Source organism: Myotis lucifugus, unplaced genomic scaffold, assembly GCF_000147115.1.
Source record: "Myotis lucifugus unplaced genomic scaffold, Myoluc2.0 scaffold_229, whole genome shotgun sequence".
Classification (NCBI taxonomy): Eukaryota; Metazoa; Chordata; class Mammalia; order Chiroptera; family Vespertilionidae; genus Myotis; species Myotis lucifugus.
This window is the reverse complement of record NW_005871277.1, coordinates 1,389,308-1,408,149: the sequence shown is the minus strand read 5'-3', so window position 1 is coordinate 1,408,149 and position 18,842 is coordinate 1,389,308. Positions and strand designations below refer to the sequence as shown.

General features: G+C 45.0%; 1 protein-coding gene across 1 annotated transcript in view; it reads right to left on the bottom strand.

Moving 5' to 3' along the window:
• Positions 1–5,230: 5,230 nt before the first annotated feature.
• CORO1C (coronin 1C) overlaps positions 5,231–18,842 on the bottom strand; it is a 36,238-nt gene continuing 22,626 nt past the window's right edge. Inside the window, exons 3-10 of the mRNA XM_014463977.1 lie at positions 17,584–17,713; positions 14,461–14,642; positions 13,588–13,707; positions 12,373–12,477; positions 10,389–10,534; positions 9,082–9,139; positions 8,735–8,980; positions 5,231–7,656 (exon numbers count right to left, since the gene is read on the bottom strand). Coding sequence (XP_014319463.1) covers positions 7,537–7,656; positions 8,735–8,980; positions 9,082–9,139; positions 10,389–10,534; positions 12,373–12,477; positions 13,588–13,707; positions 14,461–14,642; positions 17,584–17,713 — 1,107 coding nt within the window. The 3' untranslated portion in view covers positions 5,231–7,536. The remainder of the gene's footprint in view (positions 7,657–8,734; positions 8,981–9,081; positions 9,140–10,388; positions 10,535–12,372; positions 12,478–13,587; positions 13,708–14,460; positions 14,643–17,583; positions 17,714–18,842) is intronic.

Genomic DNA, 18,842 nt, shown 5'->3' with positions numbered 1-18,842 from the left:
GAGGTGGAATGAGAGGTTGTGGAGGGGCGTCGAGCCTAATTATCGGGGGTCAGCAAGCTTTTTCTTAACCGGCCAGATAGTAAATATTTTACTGGTGGCCACAGGGTCTCGGTTGCATTTACTCAACTCTGCAAATGTAAAAAAACAGCCATGGACGATGCTGAAACAAAGGGGCGTGGTTGGATGCCAATTAACTTAAGGACACTAAAATTTGAATTTCATGTGAGTTCTACTTGTCACTGTTCCTCTGGGTTTTTCTCAATCACTTAAAAATGTCAACGCTACTCTCAGCTTGTGGGCTCCATAAGCTCCCGGTGGTCTGGATTTGGCCTGCGGGCCCGTTTGCCCAGCCCTGGCTCAGGGCCTTATCAGGTTACTCGGTTGCTGTGCTGAGACTAACAGAGGGGACAACAGGAAGCTCGGTTTGAAAGCTGTGCTGGTCATTTTGTATCCATGTGACTGGGCCCCAGGGTGCTCAGATATTTGGTCAAACTGTGAGGGTGCTGGGAGGGTGTTTCTGGGTAGACTGAGAAAAGCAGATGGGCTGCCGGTGTTGTGGGTGGGCCTGGTCTAACCAGTTGTCGGTCAGATGGCACTCAAACTGGAACATCTGCTTTTCCGAGTGTCCGGCTTGCTGACTGGAGAGCTTGGACTGGTTGGCCTCCGTAACTGTGTGAGTCAATTCCTTATAATGAATCTCTCTGCATATATGGATTCTCTGGGGAACCCCAACACAGGTGCTCAGTCCACATCAGAGTCATATGAGGAGGGCATGGACGAGTGGGGTGACAGTGGAGGTGTGGGAGAAGCAGTGGGATATGGATGTACTTTGAAGCTGGAGCCAAGATGGGTCGTTGACAGCCTATGTGTGGGGTTAGCAGAGGAGACAGGGATCAGGTGGGCTGGGAGGCAGGGGCCCTGGGGGCTCTCAGAGTGTGGATTTGTGTCTCCCTGGGAAATCTTGACAGATTCTGTGCTACAACACATCACTCTGGAAGCAAAAGAGGGAACAGGTGAGTGGAGATAGAGGAACCAGTTCAAAAAATGGTCTGGTCTCTACAAGAGAAGGTTTCTGGCAGGTGCCCAGATGCCCGTATAAGAATCTCACCAATGTTACTACAATAAATTAAAAAAAAAAAAATCTCGCCCTGGCCGGGTGGCTCGGTTGCTTGGAGCGTCGTCCTGTACACCAAACAGTTGCTGGTTCAGTCCCTGGTCAGGGCACATACTTAGGTTTCGGGTTTGGTTCCCAGTCAGGGCACAGATCTAGGTTTCAGGTTCGATCCCGTTGGGGTGTGTATGGAAGGCAACTGATAGATGTTTCTTTCTCACATCGATGTTTCTCTCTTTCTCGCCCTCCCTCCAAGAATCAATGAAAACATATCCTCAGGTGAGGATTTACAAAATCATCATCTTGCCGCCTTTCCTGATGTTCTGCTACACTGCCTCCGGCAGACCCTGGCCAGGTGACGAGAACTCGTGTCACTCTGGAACCGCAGCTGAGGCGTTTGGCAACCATGAGAGGCTCTGTGTACCTTCCACAACCCAAAGGGCATCTGGGCGGGGAAACAAACCTGCAACAGCTTCCTGTTGTTTATGGCGCAACTTCCCGGTTCTCAGGTTCTCAGGCTTGTCGCATTCGTCCCAAAGCTTGGATTCTTTTTTGCTGAGATCCTGATGGTTGACTTCTTGACCCTCAGGGCATGGAGCCTCAACACCTTTCCTTGCTGGGCCATTTGGCCACTCGCTCCTGTACAATGTTCGCCAGGACCTTTACACTCTCACTGTAAAACAGTGACCCAGTGAATGCCAAGATCAACAGAACCATGTCTGGGGGGCAGGCAGGATGAGGAATGAGACAGCAGAGCTACAGTGAAGGCGAGCCCTGCTGCCGGGACCTGAGGCACCTGGTGGAGGCGAGGCTAATACACTTGGCAACCCCTCCCCAGCTTCCCTAGCACCTCACGGCCCAAAGGCACCCTGCACTGTCATCTACTCACACCCCAGGTTGGCCGGGAAGGTGGGGACGGCGCCTTATTTGTACCTGAAGCCCTGGTGCACACAGCACCTGGCACCAGGTGAGGCCCTGGCGCCTCCCCTGTGAAACTGTCACTTTCAACCCGAAGGTTCCCCTAAGCCTGCAGCTGCCTGCTGGGATCCCGTTGGAATCATTTCTCCCCGGTGCTGTCCCCAAACCACCAAACCCTTTCCCCCAAACTTAGTCTTTTAAGATGTAAGCCTCCATTTAAAACGAGAAAAACCGAAGCAGCTAGAGGTCAGTCCCCATCTAGAGCACATGGATGCCTTTTGGTAAGAGACCCATCTACTTGCTCTTCACCTGCCTTCCGACTCCTGAGCTGAGCGTTGGGGTAACTTGTCTTCCCTGGGCAATGGGCTGGCATTCTTTCCAAGGTCCCTCACCATGAAGTCTGTCACGTGTGTTACCCACACAAACCCTTCATGCCCCCACTTCTTACAATGTTTTCTTACCCAGTTTCCTCTCCACGCAGTAGAGTAAAATGACACTGAATTTCAAAGCTCCCCCCAGCCTCTCTCTAAAATCGCCTCCCTCCACATTCCAACTGATCTAGCAAACTTGGCAGCCAGTATCTTTGGATCTGGAGCAATTTCCCACTCCCCACTTCTCCCTTCCACCTTTTCCAGAACTTGCAATTGGAGAAGGTTCATGAAGCACACCAGGACCCGTGCCTCCTAGCAAAGTCCTCCCACTCGGAAGTCTGATAATCTGTTTGCTGGTGGGCTACATTGGTGGGGCCAGGGACCAGGGTGCTATCCTTTGGGACTTAAAATTGGACACATTCCACTAGGGAGGTGACATCACCCCATTTCAATCAGAGGTGGCCGGTGGAACCAAGATTGAGCATATTAAAATATATGTCCCATATCATATTGGCTGAAAATGTATTTCTCACTCTGTACAGCCTTCTTTTGACATCTTAAAGTCTGATATTTATGTAGCCAATCTCTCTCTTCCTCTGTGATTTATTCCATTGCTTTGGGATTTTAAAATCACAAGTGGTTTTCCCCAGTCTGAAGTCTAGACAAGGAGGAACTTACTTTTTTTTCTAAATTTGAAAGTTTCCTTTCATTTAACTATTGACTTAATAGTGTACAATGGTGTCACCAGGAGGCTCTAACGAGTCCATGCCCCGAGCTACTTAACGTAGCCACACCATTTCCTCCCACCACTGGTCTGTGATGCTTGTTTTAATGTATTACTAATTTATCATTCATACACTAATTTTAATAATTTCTTTCTGGGAATGAAGACATTGATAGGAAAAATCCGATTAAATAGATTATCCATGGCTGCTACGTCCACTTAGTAACATTTGTGGCGTTTACACACAAATATACACTGTATGTGCATATACCCTTAAAGGGTTTGTCAAAAACATCCCTTCTGGGGTGGGTATTCTATTGTATCCATCTTTATTCAAGGTCATGGAGCCAGGCCTTTTATGTTTGTATGAACAAGTCTAGTCTAACGGACTCAACACCCTCCCCATATTACCTTTGAAAAAAGTACTTTTATACGCCAACTAACACCATTTACCTCACAGTGACTTCATGGCAGAGAGAGTTGGACAGAATTCTTTTTTTGTGACACAAATTTCACTTTTCTGATGCCATTAGTAACAGTTCACTGTGAGACACTTGAGATACACTGGTGGTGGAAGCCCAATATCCTGAAATACTATTAAATGACTTGAACTATACAATATTACAACATATGGATGTGACAGGTAAATTAACCAGCTGGACTGTTTTTTCTCCTCTTCTCGTTCCTGAATAGATCTGTTAGTTTCCCTGGGACAAAATTCCCCGAGGTGAAATCATGGGTCAAAAGTAAGAACATGTGTCCAGCCAGCATGGCCCAGTGGCTGTGTCAACCTATGAACCAGGAGGTCACAGTTCAATTCCTGGTTAGGGTACATGCCTGGTTTGCGGGCTCGATCTCCAGTGGGGAGCGTGCAGGAGGCAGCCGATCGATGATTCTCTCTTAACGTTGGTATTTCTAGACCTCTCTCCCCCTCTCCTTTACTCTCTAAAATCAATAAAAATATATGTAAAAAGAATAGTAAGAACATGTGAGCCTTCTGATATATCTGTCACACTGCCCTCTGGAAAGGCTGTGCCAATCTGCATAACTACCTCTAACAGTGGAGAAAAGGACTTTAAAACATTTTTTTTAAAGGAACAAGGGGCACTGTCCAGCTTGGCCCGTCTGAAAAAGGTGTGTCCTTGACAATGACGAGGTTCTGCAGGGCGTTCTCAGGGGCCAGCAGAAAGCGGCCAGGCCACTTAGAGTTAACAGATTCCTAAGAACCAGCAAAGCTTTTCCAGACCCAACATCAAGTACAGCAAGGGAAGTCACCTTTAAAAAAGGGGAAGTTCTCCCTCGATGCAGCCTGGCTGGCCGTCTGGGGCCAGCATGGTGACCTTTGAGTCTTCTGGCAAAGAAACGAGGTGCCAAGTCAGTCATAAACACCCCACACCACGCGTCGCCCCCCTGACCTGGGCGCCGAGGGGCTGCAGACAGCATCTGCCAACTTCCACTTCCTGCAGCCACGGACTGACCACGGCCCTGGCCGCCATTCTTCTCAGCAACTTTAGAAGTATTTGGAAGGGAAGCTGTGCACCGACTGGTCATATTCACAGCCGTTTAGAAAAACCAAACAGGGGGAAAGTCTTTGCCACAATCACTGAACATTATGAGATGATGTTTTAGTGCAAAAAGGAAAGCCCTTGAAAAAGGGCCATGACATTTAAGTGACCCTGAAAGCCTTCTGCTGGAATAAAAATCACAGCCAACCCAAAGGGAGATTTCCTTCTACTGAACGAAAAAAATGCTTTCAAAGGTCTTGTCAGGGAATCTGCTCATAGTAACAAGGGCAGCTGTGCAATGAGGGCTTCCTGGGGGGTCAGACACAGGTATTCTGTCATCTACAGCAGAATGAAATCCCCATCCTCTTTCCAGGTAGAAAAGGGATCCCCTGAGGTCAGGCAACCTGCCCAGGTCACCCCCTGGCGAAGGCTGTGAGCAGGATTCAAATATCCAGGCCCGGGACGCTGGCCCCTCCTGCTGGGCCAAGCGCCCCCCACACTTCTTGTACTTACCCGCGGGGAGGAACAGTCACCTGTCAGGAGCAGTGACACAGAGGGCCGCCTCAGAGACCGCCGCGGTGTGAAATGAACACGGACACCATTTTGTAATCAAGGATTTTTTTTTTATCTTTGAAAATGGAAGCAAGTGTTTTGACAAAATACTATGGCTGCTCTATAAGAGCCGATCTGGGAGTAATTCACTGGTTCTCCTCTGGGATAGCACGGCTTAAACAAAAAAAGACAAAACAGGAAACACAATCCACACTGCTGCAGGCGAGGCCGCGCCTAACTGGGCATCGTTCACTAAACAAGCACACTGAGATCAGGGCGACTTTCCTGTCCTCCCTCTTCCCTTTGCACCACATTCCCTAGGGTGTTTCACCACCATCAGCAACACTTTTACTTAATTTAACATCAGAACCTTAAAACATTTCTGAATCTTAAAAATGAAGGTCCTCAGCAGATTACGTTGATAAAGAAACATACAGGTTTGAATATAAGTCACTGTAATTACCATTTTATGTCCCATTATCCACTTCAATGTTAAAAATACACACAGACACAAAACCACACCAAACATTCAGAGGCCCTAGAGTTATGGAGACAGCAATCCCAGAATCGGTTAAGAACATGGTACCTTTTCTATGCAGACACCCCCCAGCTTGCCTGTGCATCCCAGCCCACTGTCCACACTCTGCCTCCATCCTGGTTCCCGTATTCAAATGCCACCAGCCAGTCCTGGCCCCACACCAGCACCAGCATGTGCAAACGAGTTCCCGTTGTGGTCCCAATGGCACTATATGTCTCACGTTCAATCACAGACACTCACTCCTTGCAAAACAGAGGCTTCTTAAATTTTGTTTCTCAAACATGCAATATGACAAAATGGAAATGGAAGGAAGTTCTAGCGGACCCTGGAATGGAATGGGTGAGCAGAGTTCAGTCTGTGGGCCGCCCCCCACCCTGAGTCTGGGGAGCCTCTGTGCTTTGACAAAGCCTGGGTGCGAGCCGGAGGGGTGAAGCGGGTTAGTGTGTGTGCAGGGTGCAAAGGGACCCTTCCGTACACATTAAAGCTACAGCAGAGATCTGTGCTCCTGGTCTGGCTCCATCCTAGACCATTCCCCTCAGTCTCAGTATTCAATAGCACCCTGTGGCCTCACCTTAGCTGAAAGCAGTTAGGGGTGAAAGGCAGGAAGGAGAGAGGAACGGCTGGGAGCCCTGAGAGAGGCGGCTGCCTACGCGAGGAAGAGGGAGGCAGGAGCTCGGTGGTGCATGAAGAGCCGCTTCTTCCTCCAGCACAGCACGGGGACGGCACGGGACGTGCAGGAAAGCAGAGGACCGCGCGGGGCTGACACTCCCCTCAGAGCTCCCTCGGTTTCAGTCCCTCACTGCACTCGAGAGCTAGGCAAGCTGCTGGAATGGGCAAGAGGGAACACTCCACAGTACTTGTGTCTTCTTGTCCCGGGCACCCTTGTCAAGTATTGATTGAAACCTGAAACATGATGTTTAAAGTGATGAATGCAACAGCGTCTACGTGGACAACAAAACTGCAGGAACACGTGCTAGTTTAGGTTAGATTATAATCATCTGAAGCACAGGGTGACCAAGAAGCAAAATTCCATCTGGTACAACCACCCAATTTCTACAAAAGAGAAAGGAGGAAAGTAAACGATACGATGCGCATTTCTGACCAGAAGACCCGATGAAAGGAGAGGAGTGGTAATACGAATTCACGTGATTTTTCAAGTCTTCCTTGTGTACAGTCATTACAATGACCAGGTTTGTGCTGCAAACGAGCCAGCACGATGTGGCTACTGCTCTGATTGTTCTCAGATGAATGTTTATACAAAATAATATCTTATCTTCATTTAGTTTATAAACATACACAGTGCTGTCCCTTTTGAATTAAGGAGAAAAAAAAACCCACACAAATACTGCAAAGTAGCAAAATACAAAGAAAAAAAAAGCTACTTTTGGTTTGGCAACATTAAAAAAAAGAAGAAGAAATATAAAAAGCAATGTGGCATTGGTCCCTATTTTTTTTTTTTTTTGAAAAAAAAAAAAGGTACTTGGGCACGAAACTGAATCATAATTGGTTGGTTTCCTAAAATTCAGAGTATCTTGGATTTTAAAAGTAGCACTTTTGTCTTTTAAAATTTCAACAAGTCACATATAACACTTAAAACATCAAAAAAGCTTTCTGATAAAAAGCTCAGCTTTTAAATCACATTTCTGCAAATTTGGGAGACGAGTTGCTTTCTGACTGGAAGGGGCCTATCGCTGGTTGACAAGTCTGAAATGAATGCCTCCGAATGGCAGTGCCTCCCCCTCGCCCTCCCGGGACCACACCAACAACCAGCTACCGAGCCCGAGTTCTTGCTCCCATTTGGGGGGTGGGGTGGACCTTCAGGCGGCTATCTTCGCCATCTGCTGTTCTAACTTGGAAATACGCTCATCTTGATTGCAGATTGTGTCTTTTATAGATTTGATCTCTTTTAAAATCTCATCCAACTTGGCTTCATTTTGCTAAGGAAACAAAAAAAAGGAGGGAGGGGGAGAGGGTGACTAAAAAACAGTACACAAAGGTCAACACAGTGAGAATGATAAGGCAGAGAATGGAATTTTCCACTGTGGGAGGAGCAAAAAGCCACAGCCGCCCGATTGGGCCTCATGAGCAAGTAATTAATGCTGGCCGGTCCATCTGAAGCCCCCAACAAAACAACAGCGCCTCACAGTGCTGCTTCTAGCCTGTGCCTGTGCACGACCTGGACGCCACAACTGAACTGCAGGACAAGACTGATTCTCCTAGGCCACCCTAAATCCCCATCACCCAATTTCACCAGAAGTGACCTCTATGTGACCATGGTGAGGAGCAAACTTCCAGAGGCCACAGAGCTCCTTCCAGGAGCCTTCTTGGGAGCTAAATCCTTTGCCTGCTAACTGTTCTAAAGAGGCCTGAGCCTCCCCCGCATGGAAATGATTCCTTTGGAAACCCTGCAATCACCAAAGTCCACATGGCTTCCTCAGTCATGGACAAAACTCCAGCATCTCCAGGCACTTTGCCTCTTCATTCCGTTTACCTTCCCACTGATGATTCACCGCCCTCCCCTCCGGCTCCTGGAACTCTGTTCCCCAGCCCGTCCACTCCCCACCTCCTACCCATGTTCTTCTTAGTGGCTAAGTCCCATTCACTGGCCGATCCTCTATCACTCACTGAACAACATCAGAGCCCACCGTAACTCCCTCCTTCCCAGGACTTTCTCTTCTGGGCGGCTGTGACCCATGCACTCATGTTCCTTTTACCCATCAGAGATGGGTGGGGTGTACAGTTTGGGAAAAGACAGTTAAGAAAAACCCAAAGGGCTCCAAGTTTACTATCCAAGACCATACTAGACTGTCATTATAAAAAAGACCTAAAGGAGCCAAACATGGCCCCAATTCCAGTGCCATGACAGGACATTTTTATCACAGTGGGTGTTGTCACTCACCGAGAGCCCCTCTGTCCACAGCTGGGACAGCCCTGCCAGTGCCAGGACTAGAAGGAGCTGCGAGAGGACCAGGCCCGAGCCAGCCACGCACACCCGCACCCTCCTGTGGGCCTTACCACACTGGTCGTGTCTGCGGTTTTCTTGGGGACGTTGATCAGGTCACACTTCTTGTTTGCAGTGGGCTTGCTATCCAGAATGTTCTTCTTCACCACCTTGAGATCCCGGTTTTTGCCTGGAATGTATCCGTGCTTCAAGGAGATGAGGATCGGATCTGCGTTCTTCCCCTCAAACCACTCCTCTGCCTCCAGCGAGGCTTCGGGCCCCGCTGTGTCAGGATACAGGTCATCTTGGAAAAGGTCCGACTACAAGAGACATTTTGGGGAAACCCTTAAGTAAGGAAGAAGAAAGATGGGGATTTAAAAACTTTTAAAAGCATAGATTGCTTAGAAAACTGGGCACTTACCTTCCTGGGAACAGTCATGATAATAGGTTCACACTTTCTCTCATGAAGTTTAAAGAATCTTCAAAAGGGAAATAAAGGCAAAGTTGCATTAAGTAAAATAGGAGGCCAAGTAACCAACAGGCTCACTAGCCACCACTTTTCCACAAGCTCCAGGGAGACAAAAAGCTCTGCTCACCACCCCAGCGGCCCCACCAGAACTTAGCATTCCCAGTTTACAGATGACAAAATGGAAGCTGAGCGTAGCTACGCAAGGAAATGGCGCATGGGAGACAAGAACCAGGAATAGCTCTATGCATGATGGTGACAGTCGAATTCCAACTCTCTGAGGTCAGATCAACTGTGGTGGGAATAACACCACGGACAATGATTCATTTGTGAAAATGATAAGGTCAACAGACAGGAGAGAACGAACAATTACATATTAGATAGTACCAATACAGAGCTGGATGTATTTAAATTAAACACAGACACACAACAACAACAACAACAACAACAACAACCCATACTGATTAATATAACAAAGAGCTTAAAAATTCTTTTTATTTTTAAAGATGTGTCAATTATTTAACAAGTGTATGAGCAGAACAGCACACTTAGACAAACGTGCGTAGAAACGGAGTGTTATATAATGCGTGCTAGGATCTTAGCCTGATAAGATGGTGCTCCTAGTTCTGTTGCTTAAAATGGCCAGTGGTGAGTCTCCTGAGTATCTTCTGTTGACTAGCATGAGAAAAGAGCCTTCCCCTTAGGAAGCCCACTAGCATTATGAAATATAAATTTTTTAAAAATCTAGAGTAGTACAGAGAGGTGGGAATTCTATCACACTTCCCAAATCAAGGGGCCCCCAACCCAACACCCCACTGTAGGTCTTTGGCTTCCCTAGTTTAGGATCCGTGGGGTCCACAATCTACTTTGGAACCTGGCTCATCCTCCCACAGGGCAGGAACACCATTCCTTATTTCCATCCCAGGGACACTGGCCCCAACCTCGGCCTGCATATAAGAGATGATGGTTTCAATATTCGAGTAAGTGTCCAGCACACGCAGACGAAGCCACTGTACCCGCTGCACTTCAAGTCATAGACTCTGAAGAATGGGGAGGGGCCTGTTTAGATGAGATGATTTTGAAAGGTGCCTCCCTGCTCTAAAACCCCTGCTTCTAAGGAGGGGCAGGAAATGAGACACTAATCCTGGGCCGCACACAAGGGTAGAAAGACCCGGGCATCACAGAATTGCATGTGGTTGGGTTGCTCTTGCAGAACACAGATGGTATGAACAATCCCAATGCTTTACATGCCGATTCCTTACCTGGCAATCTCACATTTGTTAACATCGAGTCCCCTCTTGGGCATGTAACCCATCCCTCTCTGAGGCTCCTTGCTGCTGAATGTGTTGAGGTAGTGGACATACGGGGATTCATCCGTGATCTCAAAATAGCGGATACTGCTGTCACCCTACAAGAAATGGGAGACAAGTGTGTGTTTACTACTGACTGAAACATCCGATTTAAGTGGGCATCTCTCTCCCCTATAAACCCAGCGCTAATTAGGACTCTGCTGCAGTGGCTGGCCTTTTCTTCCTCTTAAAGGCCTAACGCACGTGATGGTTTCTCATCCCGGCAGAGTAAGCCCTCACCTATCAAACACTAGCATCCCCTTCACTGAGGGCTAGATGCCAAGACAGAGTCAGGCAAAACTGTTAACGCCTCTGCCAAGCAACTGCATTGCAATTCAACTTCAAAAGACACACGAAAGACCAGAAGGACCACTGAGAAGGTGACTACTGCTTTGTGTTAGCTGTTCATTGGCAAACAGCAGTGTCGTTCAGAGACCTGAGGGCACTAACGTCAGACAATCGGATGATAATAAAAACTAAGACTTTCTAATTAAGAAACCTTCGTTTTAGTGATCTCCTTGAACTTCACAAGGTTTTCTATCTCATTGCAATGTATAAAATTCTATAATAATCTTGCTAGTCTAAGTACAAATAATTGTCTAATGGTCACACGTTTATACCAACCTGAACAACAAGGCAATTCTGCCTGGTAGAAAACACACACACACACTCACACTATTTTATATATATATTTTACATATATATATATGAAGACACACACCCACGAAGACATAAATAGCTAGGTAGTATCACACTCTAACAATCTTCTGTCTTCACAATTTCCATTTAATATAAATAAAAATCTAAAGCAATGGAAAAGAAGCTAAACACATAGGGTTTGCTCTCTGCACACTAAAAATAATTTTCCACCCAGTGTTAACCACCTCTGGGTAACATGTCCTTGTGTTTGTTTTGATGCAGCTGTTAACATCTGAAGTAAAATGACTTTCAAGAAAACTGACAAGATCTCGTTTCTAAGTGACTGACCTATCAAATGGAAAGCAGCTCTGCGGTGTGCTCAGTGAACCGAGAAGAAGTGAAACATCCGGCCTTTACCAGCAAGGGGTACCCTAACAGGTTTGAGGGACTATACACTCCACTTTTATTAATTCATATATTTCATGTGCACAAACTTCTAAAGAAAAAAACTGGAAAAGAAAAATACTGAGGTTACCACCTGCTGAAATGAAATAGCAATAAAGCCACCACCAGTTTAGTTAGGCAGAGATCACTAGGCAGACGAGGCAGGAGACCTTTTATTTCAGTGTGGGGTCTTCCTGGAGCAACCGTCACTTCCTGAAACTTAAATCAGGCCACACGTTTTCCGGTCCAGGGCCCTAACACTGAACTCCAGGAACAAGAACCCCCTGAAACCCTCAAAAGCTCATATTCCCAAAGCACCATTCTCCTTAAGAGTTCATGGCATGTAGCAATAAGCAGTAAATGCCAATCTAGAACCTTCCAGTAGACTTCAGCATGAGATGTGGCAAACACCAATGAGAAATCTGAAATCACAAACCACACAGCACCACCAAGTGATACAAAACACCAGCATGTAAAAATCAATAATCAATTTAAAACAAAAAAAGAACAAAAAAGAAAAACAAAACACCAGCACGTACTCCATCTCACCAGAGTGCCCAAGCAAAGATTCCCGTCGGCATCTGCCCAATCCCTGCTTCCGTCAAGAGTACTGAACACAGTAGGTTAACACCACACATCTGGCAAGTTACAAACAGTCCATTCTCACCCCACACGTAACAAAATCATAATGTAAGACACACACACATACCAACTAAAATGATACAATACATTGCCCATCTACTAAATCTCTGAAGGACAAACTTTTCCTCCCACAGGATTAAATTTAATATTAAACATCAAAATTACTGTTTACCTTTCCACATAAGTAAATGATACTGGTGTCAGGGTCATAGAAAGGCAGCAACACCCCATTGCTAGTGTCCATTTCGTGAAGAGCAATTGGTTCCTGCATATTTTTCTGGGAAAAAAAAAAATATATATATATATATATATATATATATATACACACACACACACACACAATTTAGGGGTAAATTTTTGTTACCTTACTATGCATTCCTTTATCCCTAATTAAGTTAGCCATTTCCCTAGAATACTCCCTAATTAAGTTAGCCATTTCCCTAGAATACTGAAATTTAAACAATGCACATGTAACATTCATACATGTAAATACCAATAGGGATAGCAAGTGGCATCCAACCCACTGAAAATTATGTTTATTTGACAACATAATTAATGCACATATCAGTGTGATTCTATGACAGAGATGAAAGTGCCCTTCTCCTTTGTGACTTTTCTTTTTAAAAAGTACTTTTTTCTTATAAATTAAATATACGTTCTTTAAAAAGTTACAAGGAAGAACATAAAAATCATCACATATGCCATAATCCCACAGTCCAGTGTGTGGCAGAATCCATGACCATTTTGGTCTATTTCCTCCCAACACACGTACACACACACATTAGGATCATACCTTATGTGGAGTTTAGCTTTTTTTCTTAATAAGAAATAATTTACTGTTGTTTTTTTTAATCCTGAGGATATGTTTTTACTGACTAGAGAGGGAAAGAGAGAGAGAAAGAGAGAGAAAGAACACCATCGATGTGAGAAACATTGGTCAGTTGCCTCCTGGGGATCGAACCCACCACCTTTTGGTGTGCGGGACAATGCTCCAACCAACTGAGCCACCCAGCCAGGACCAGTTTTCTATTTTTTCCACTTTTGTGATTATGAGCATGTTCTCAAGCATAACTATGTTGATTTAGATCATATTCTTTATAAAAATATAACTAAGTTTAGAACTCATTTCCCAAGTCTGAATTCCTCATGCATTCTTTTTGAAAAATATAGTCACCATAGACTCCTTGGGAGTATCACAAATGCATTTTTTGAAAGACAGTTAGCAATAAGTCTCTAGTGAGGATGAGAACTTCACGTCCAATTTAAGACAAGTGGGAGTTCAGAAAACCTCACTAAGAACCCCATAATCTATGTACCAACCCAAAGACCCACTCAGAAAAGAGAGAAAGCTCCAGGGTAAGCTGGTGGGAGGCTGGGAAGGGCGTACCGGGTTCCAGAGCGCCAGCTGCCGCTCGCTCATGCGGCTGAAACCAGTGGTGAAGACATTGCCGTCAGCCAGAAAGATGGCTCTCATGGGCCGTGCTCCTTCGTGCGCTTTCTCCTTCTCCTGCAGAAGAGAGAGCAGAGGCACATTACACACATTCAAACTGCAGAAAGGAAGGTGAGGTGGGGGGATAGGGGCCATACACCGAACCCAACCGCACCCCGCACGCCATTCACGTTAACTGGTACGTGTGTGTCTCATTAATAACCAGCTCCCCTCCTCAGAGGACGGAACAAAGTGACACTAAGTGATTTGGTTAAGGTCCCTCAGCTTAAGTTAGCAAGTGTCAGGACCTGACTCCATAGCCTCATTCCCTCCACCTGCCCCGCTGCCAACCCACGTCCATGTGCTGCAAAGACAGGACACATGAGAGGACTCCGCCAAATGCTTTTCTCAAGAGGTTAATAACCTGCTGCATCTTTGTGAGACACTTTAATAGTCATTTGTGGAACAGGGTGGGGAACCAATTAATTTTTTGTACTGAGCCAGGAATGCAGTTCACTATTTGGGGTAGCTCATCTACATTTGTCAACTTTTAAGGACTCTTGTGAACTGATAAAAACATTGTTTCTTTGTGAAAAATGGTTACCAAGTGAGAGATAAGCCTTGGGTAAAAGCTAGAAATGTACAACTCTGAAGAGAAGAGTGACTGGCAGACAGTCAGAAGCCTGCACCAGCCTTTTCTGATTCACAGGCATCTGCACACAGGAGGGCCAATGACCAGCAGCACAGCCTCTGTGGCCGCCTTAGAAAGCAGACGGCTCGCACTCACAGAAGGGCTACAAATACCGGGGTTTTTGTCTGAAGAATACTTACAGCAACAATCTCTTGTTTCCTAGGATCGATTACTCTCACTTTCTTGTCTTTGGAAGCTGTGCAGATGAGACTGCCATTCCGGTTCCAGCTTACATTGTAAATCATGTCCGAGTGCATATCGTCCAAGTTTATCAGGGCTTCCCCCGTCCCCACGTTCCATATGATGATGGCGTTATCACAGCCTAGGAGCAAGCACAACCATGTCCCCAGCTATTAAAATGCCTGGACAACGGCACTTTTGTGGAAACTACAAAGACATGCATTGAAAGGAAGAAAGTAAAAATACAGTTTGTTAAGTTTGGGTTTGTATGAAACAAATAAAAACAACCAAACAAAACTAAGAACTACAAAAAAATAGAATGCCATCTTTTCTGTTTGTGTTTTTTAATCCTCATCAGAGGATATGTTTTTATTGACTTTAGAGAGAGGGAGAGGGAGAGGGAGAGGGAGAGGGAGAGGGAGAGGGAGAGGGAGAGGGAGAGGGAGAGGGAGAGGGAGAGGGAGAGGGAGAGAGAGAGAAACATCGAGAGGGGGAGAGAGAGAAACATCGATAGGTTGCCTCCCGTATGCTCCCCAAATGGGGATCGAACCTGGAACCAAACCCACAACCTTCTGGTGTATAGGACGATGCTCCAACCAACTGAGCCACACGGCCAAGGCCTATGTTTCCTTTTCTTTCATATATATACACATACATTTATACATATATACATATATACAAATAGACAGATAGATATCTTCTTTTGTTGATCTTAGAGAGAGAGGATAGGAGAGGGAGGGAGAGGGAGGGAGAAAGAGAGAGACATCAATCACCCCTTACCACAGATCGAGCCCAAAACCCAGGCATGTGCCCTGACTGGAAACAAACCATCAACCTTTTGTGCAAGGGATGATGCCCAATCAAACTGAGCCACACCGGCCAGGGTAAGGCCTATGTTTTTTTAAGAGTTAACTGGGCTATCAGTTTCCTTTTCTAGTAAAATAAGCATCAGAATAAATACAGCTTACTTCTTCTCCAGTGGAGCTAAAAATAAAGAGCTTAAAAAACTGTTTGGGACACTCAACAAAGATGGTGGAGAGCAGGCTATTCAAATCAACGATAATGTACTACATGGTCTTGGATTAAAGCAAATTACAGTAAGTGGAAGGGAAATGCAAGGTCTGGCCTAACTATTTGCCCACAACAGATCTTTATCTTTCAAGGGGGAGAAATAGGTCATTACTAGCCTGATTTGAGAAGCCCAAAGTATAGTCACATAGGCATGAGGATTCCGAAACTGTCCTCAAAGAGGCCACGCTGTTGACTTGGCCACAAGCCCACAGCTCATCAACATCCTTCCTTCAAGGGTCTGCCCCAAGTCCCTGAGACCCTTTAAAAAGAATATCATTTGCTGTTCCCAGGACATTATTTCAAAGATAAAGAAAAATAAGAAAAGAGATGGACATCCTGAAAGCGAATTCTTGCCAATAAATCAAATTTGCAAGCACTTTAGAAAAATGAGCCACTAAGATCCAGAACACCTAAAAGTTACCTAAGAGTGAGAAGTAGGAAATGGGCGGGAAAACTGCACAACAGTATGAAAAGCTGGAGCAGAGCTCTGTGGGGGAGACTTGACCCTTCCTCTGCCTTGTTCATCACAGGCAAACAGGTAACCTCAGCCACCGAGGATGGATCATAGAGCTTAAAATGTGCAGAACGCGGCAACCAACCATCCTCCTGTGCTTGTAAGGGGAGCACGGGGAGCACTCTGCTGATCACACCGTAAGTGTGACCTCGATAAGAGGAGGAGCAGGACATCCCATGATGGAATTCCACCTTTGAAATTGGTTTCTCTCCTTATCAGACTGAGGTTCTGAGTAAGAACACTGGAAGGGTTCCCAGGTATAGTCAATTGTGATTTTAAAAAAGGAGGATCCTATGTAGTGTGTTTTTTGAAAAGCAGTCCTTGGTTTCAATAGGTTCCTGGCATTAAACTTTTTATTTAACTCATTATACCATAAATATCCTTTATCACCACTAAAAACTGAACTGCCCCCTCCTTTGCACTGGTAAAGGGAAAGATCTTTAAAATTCTACCACTAACATTAGTATAACTTTTTTTTTTTTAGGAATTAAGGTATAATTTACATGCAACAAACACAATACATTTATTTAAAATATACACTCATGAAGTTTTGACAAGTATATATATTTGTGTAGCCACCATCATAATCAAGATATAAGACATTCCCATCACCCCACAAAGCTTCCTCTTGTCCTTTCTATTGCTTCTATAAAAGAAGAAAAAAAATCTCAGGTTTTTGACAAAGAAACAGATTTCTATAAATAGAAATTGAAAGTGGTTTAACAGTGAAAAATCAAGAACAACCTCACTATCAAAAAATAAAGGGCTGATTTAAACAACTGAGGTTTAAATAGTCCAGACAATGGACTATTAATGGAGTCATTAAAAATATCCTAAGAACATTTAACGGCATGTGAAAAAGACCATATATGCAAGTTTCTGAACCCATCTTCATGTTTAAAATCATTTACGTGTGTGCACAGAAGTATCTTCTGGAAAGAAACACCAAAATGGTAATAATGGTAATAATCCCTCTGGGCGGTGGGATTATAGATTTTTCTTTTCTTCCTTTTGTTTCTATATAATCTATATAACATACATGCACTACTTGTATAAGGAGAACAATGACAGTATTCCTTAAAAGGAAGAAGGATACTTGCCAGACAAGATCACCCTAAAGTTGGCAGCAACACTGGGGCCGGAACCTAGGGCTCCTGGTTCCCATCTGTGTTCCTTCTACTACATCAAGAATAACTAAAACTGTGGTCCACGGAGGGCCCCAGCAGGAATAATGAATCTGCTGAAATTACAGGCAAGTAAGTATGTATCTGTTCATTTTTCTAAGCAGGATGTCTGTATCTTCTGCAGACTGTCAAAGTAGCCTGAACACATGCACACGTATGGGCCAGGGAGCCACTGCTCTCTGCGCCTCCTCATGGATTCCTAATGATCTGCTTCACACAGTTTAGCACAGAGTTAAAGGCACTTGCTGCTCCTCTTCACAAAAAGGGCTGCAAGAAGCGATGACAATGGGGGAAGGGGACTGCTTAGCTCCTACCTGCACTAAGAAGCACGTTACGGGCTGTCGGGTGCCAGGCTACGATGCCAACTCTCTTTGAGTGGCCTTCTAAAATCACCACAGGTTCGGTCAGGGAAAGGGTGAGTCCATTTTCTGGAATCTGCCACACCTGTTGGAAAAGAGAAAGAGGACCCATCTTTCAATATCACATTTCCTGTGATCATCTGGTTTGAAGACTTGTTCTGCATAAACAGAACATACAATGGTCTTTGTATAAAATGCAGAATAATATGAAATGACTGTGTACAGTTGTTTTTAAAATGTAACAAGATATTAAAGGTCAGAAGGAACAGAAAATGACTACTAATTTTATCAAAGCATGAAGTCAGCAAGGGAAACAAATGAAATGAGACTTTAGTGACTCAACAGGAAATGCATTCTGCAAGATGTATTCTGACCTAGGCTTAGAACTGAAAGTAGTAATACCATCTGCCATCTCCAGATGGCACCATAACCATGGGCTGCTGGGTTTTCTTGCAAGGATTGCAAAACCTCTGTGCATGACAGAACACGATGAAATAGTGTGTTTCCCTAGTCCCTAATGAAGCAGAGTGATGGGAGGCTTTGGTGATAATCAGCATTTCCAGCTTAAATATTAAGGCGGAAGCAGAGCTTATCATGGAACTTCATCTTGCCCTTTCTGTAGCCTCTGCATCATCTTCTCCTTGGATGGTGGGAAAAGTTTAATGATGAAGCAAAACATTTATTATAAAATTTTTAAAATAAGGAAACTCTGTTCCTTCTATATGTTACTTCTGGCAGATTCAATGGTTCCTTCAACTAGGTTTATGCGTTTAATACAGGCACCTAACCCATTTTACTACCTTTAACAAAAGATTCATGCAACACATTTACTTTTTTCTCATTAGAAGGAACTTTTACCCTTTGTGACAGCATGTATAGACCTGGACAAAATAAGTCAGTCAGAGAAAGACAAAATACCATATGATCTCACTAATATGTGGAATATAATGAACAAAATAAACTGATGAACAAAATAGAACCAGAAGCACGGACACATGAAATAGAATGACAAATGTCAGAGGGAGGGGATTGGGGGGCTAGATAAAGGAAGGTGAAGGGATTAGCTAAAGAACATATATGCAAAGCCCATGGACACAGACAATAGTGTGGGGAGGGCTAGGCAGGGGAGGGAGCTGAGTGAGGTGGGCAACACATTTCTTGAGCAGCCACTATGAGGCAGCCCATTACCAGGCGGGCGGGGGGGGGGGGGGGGG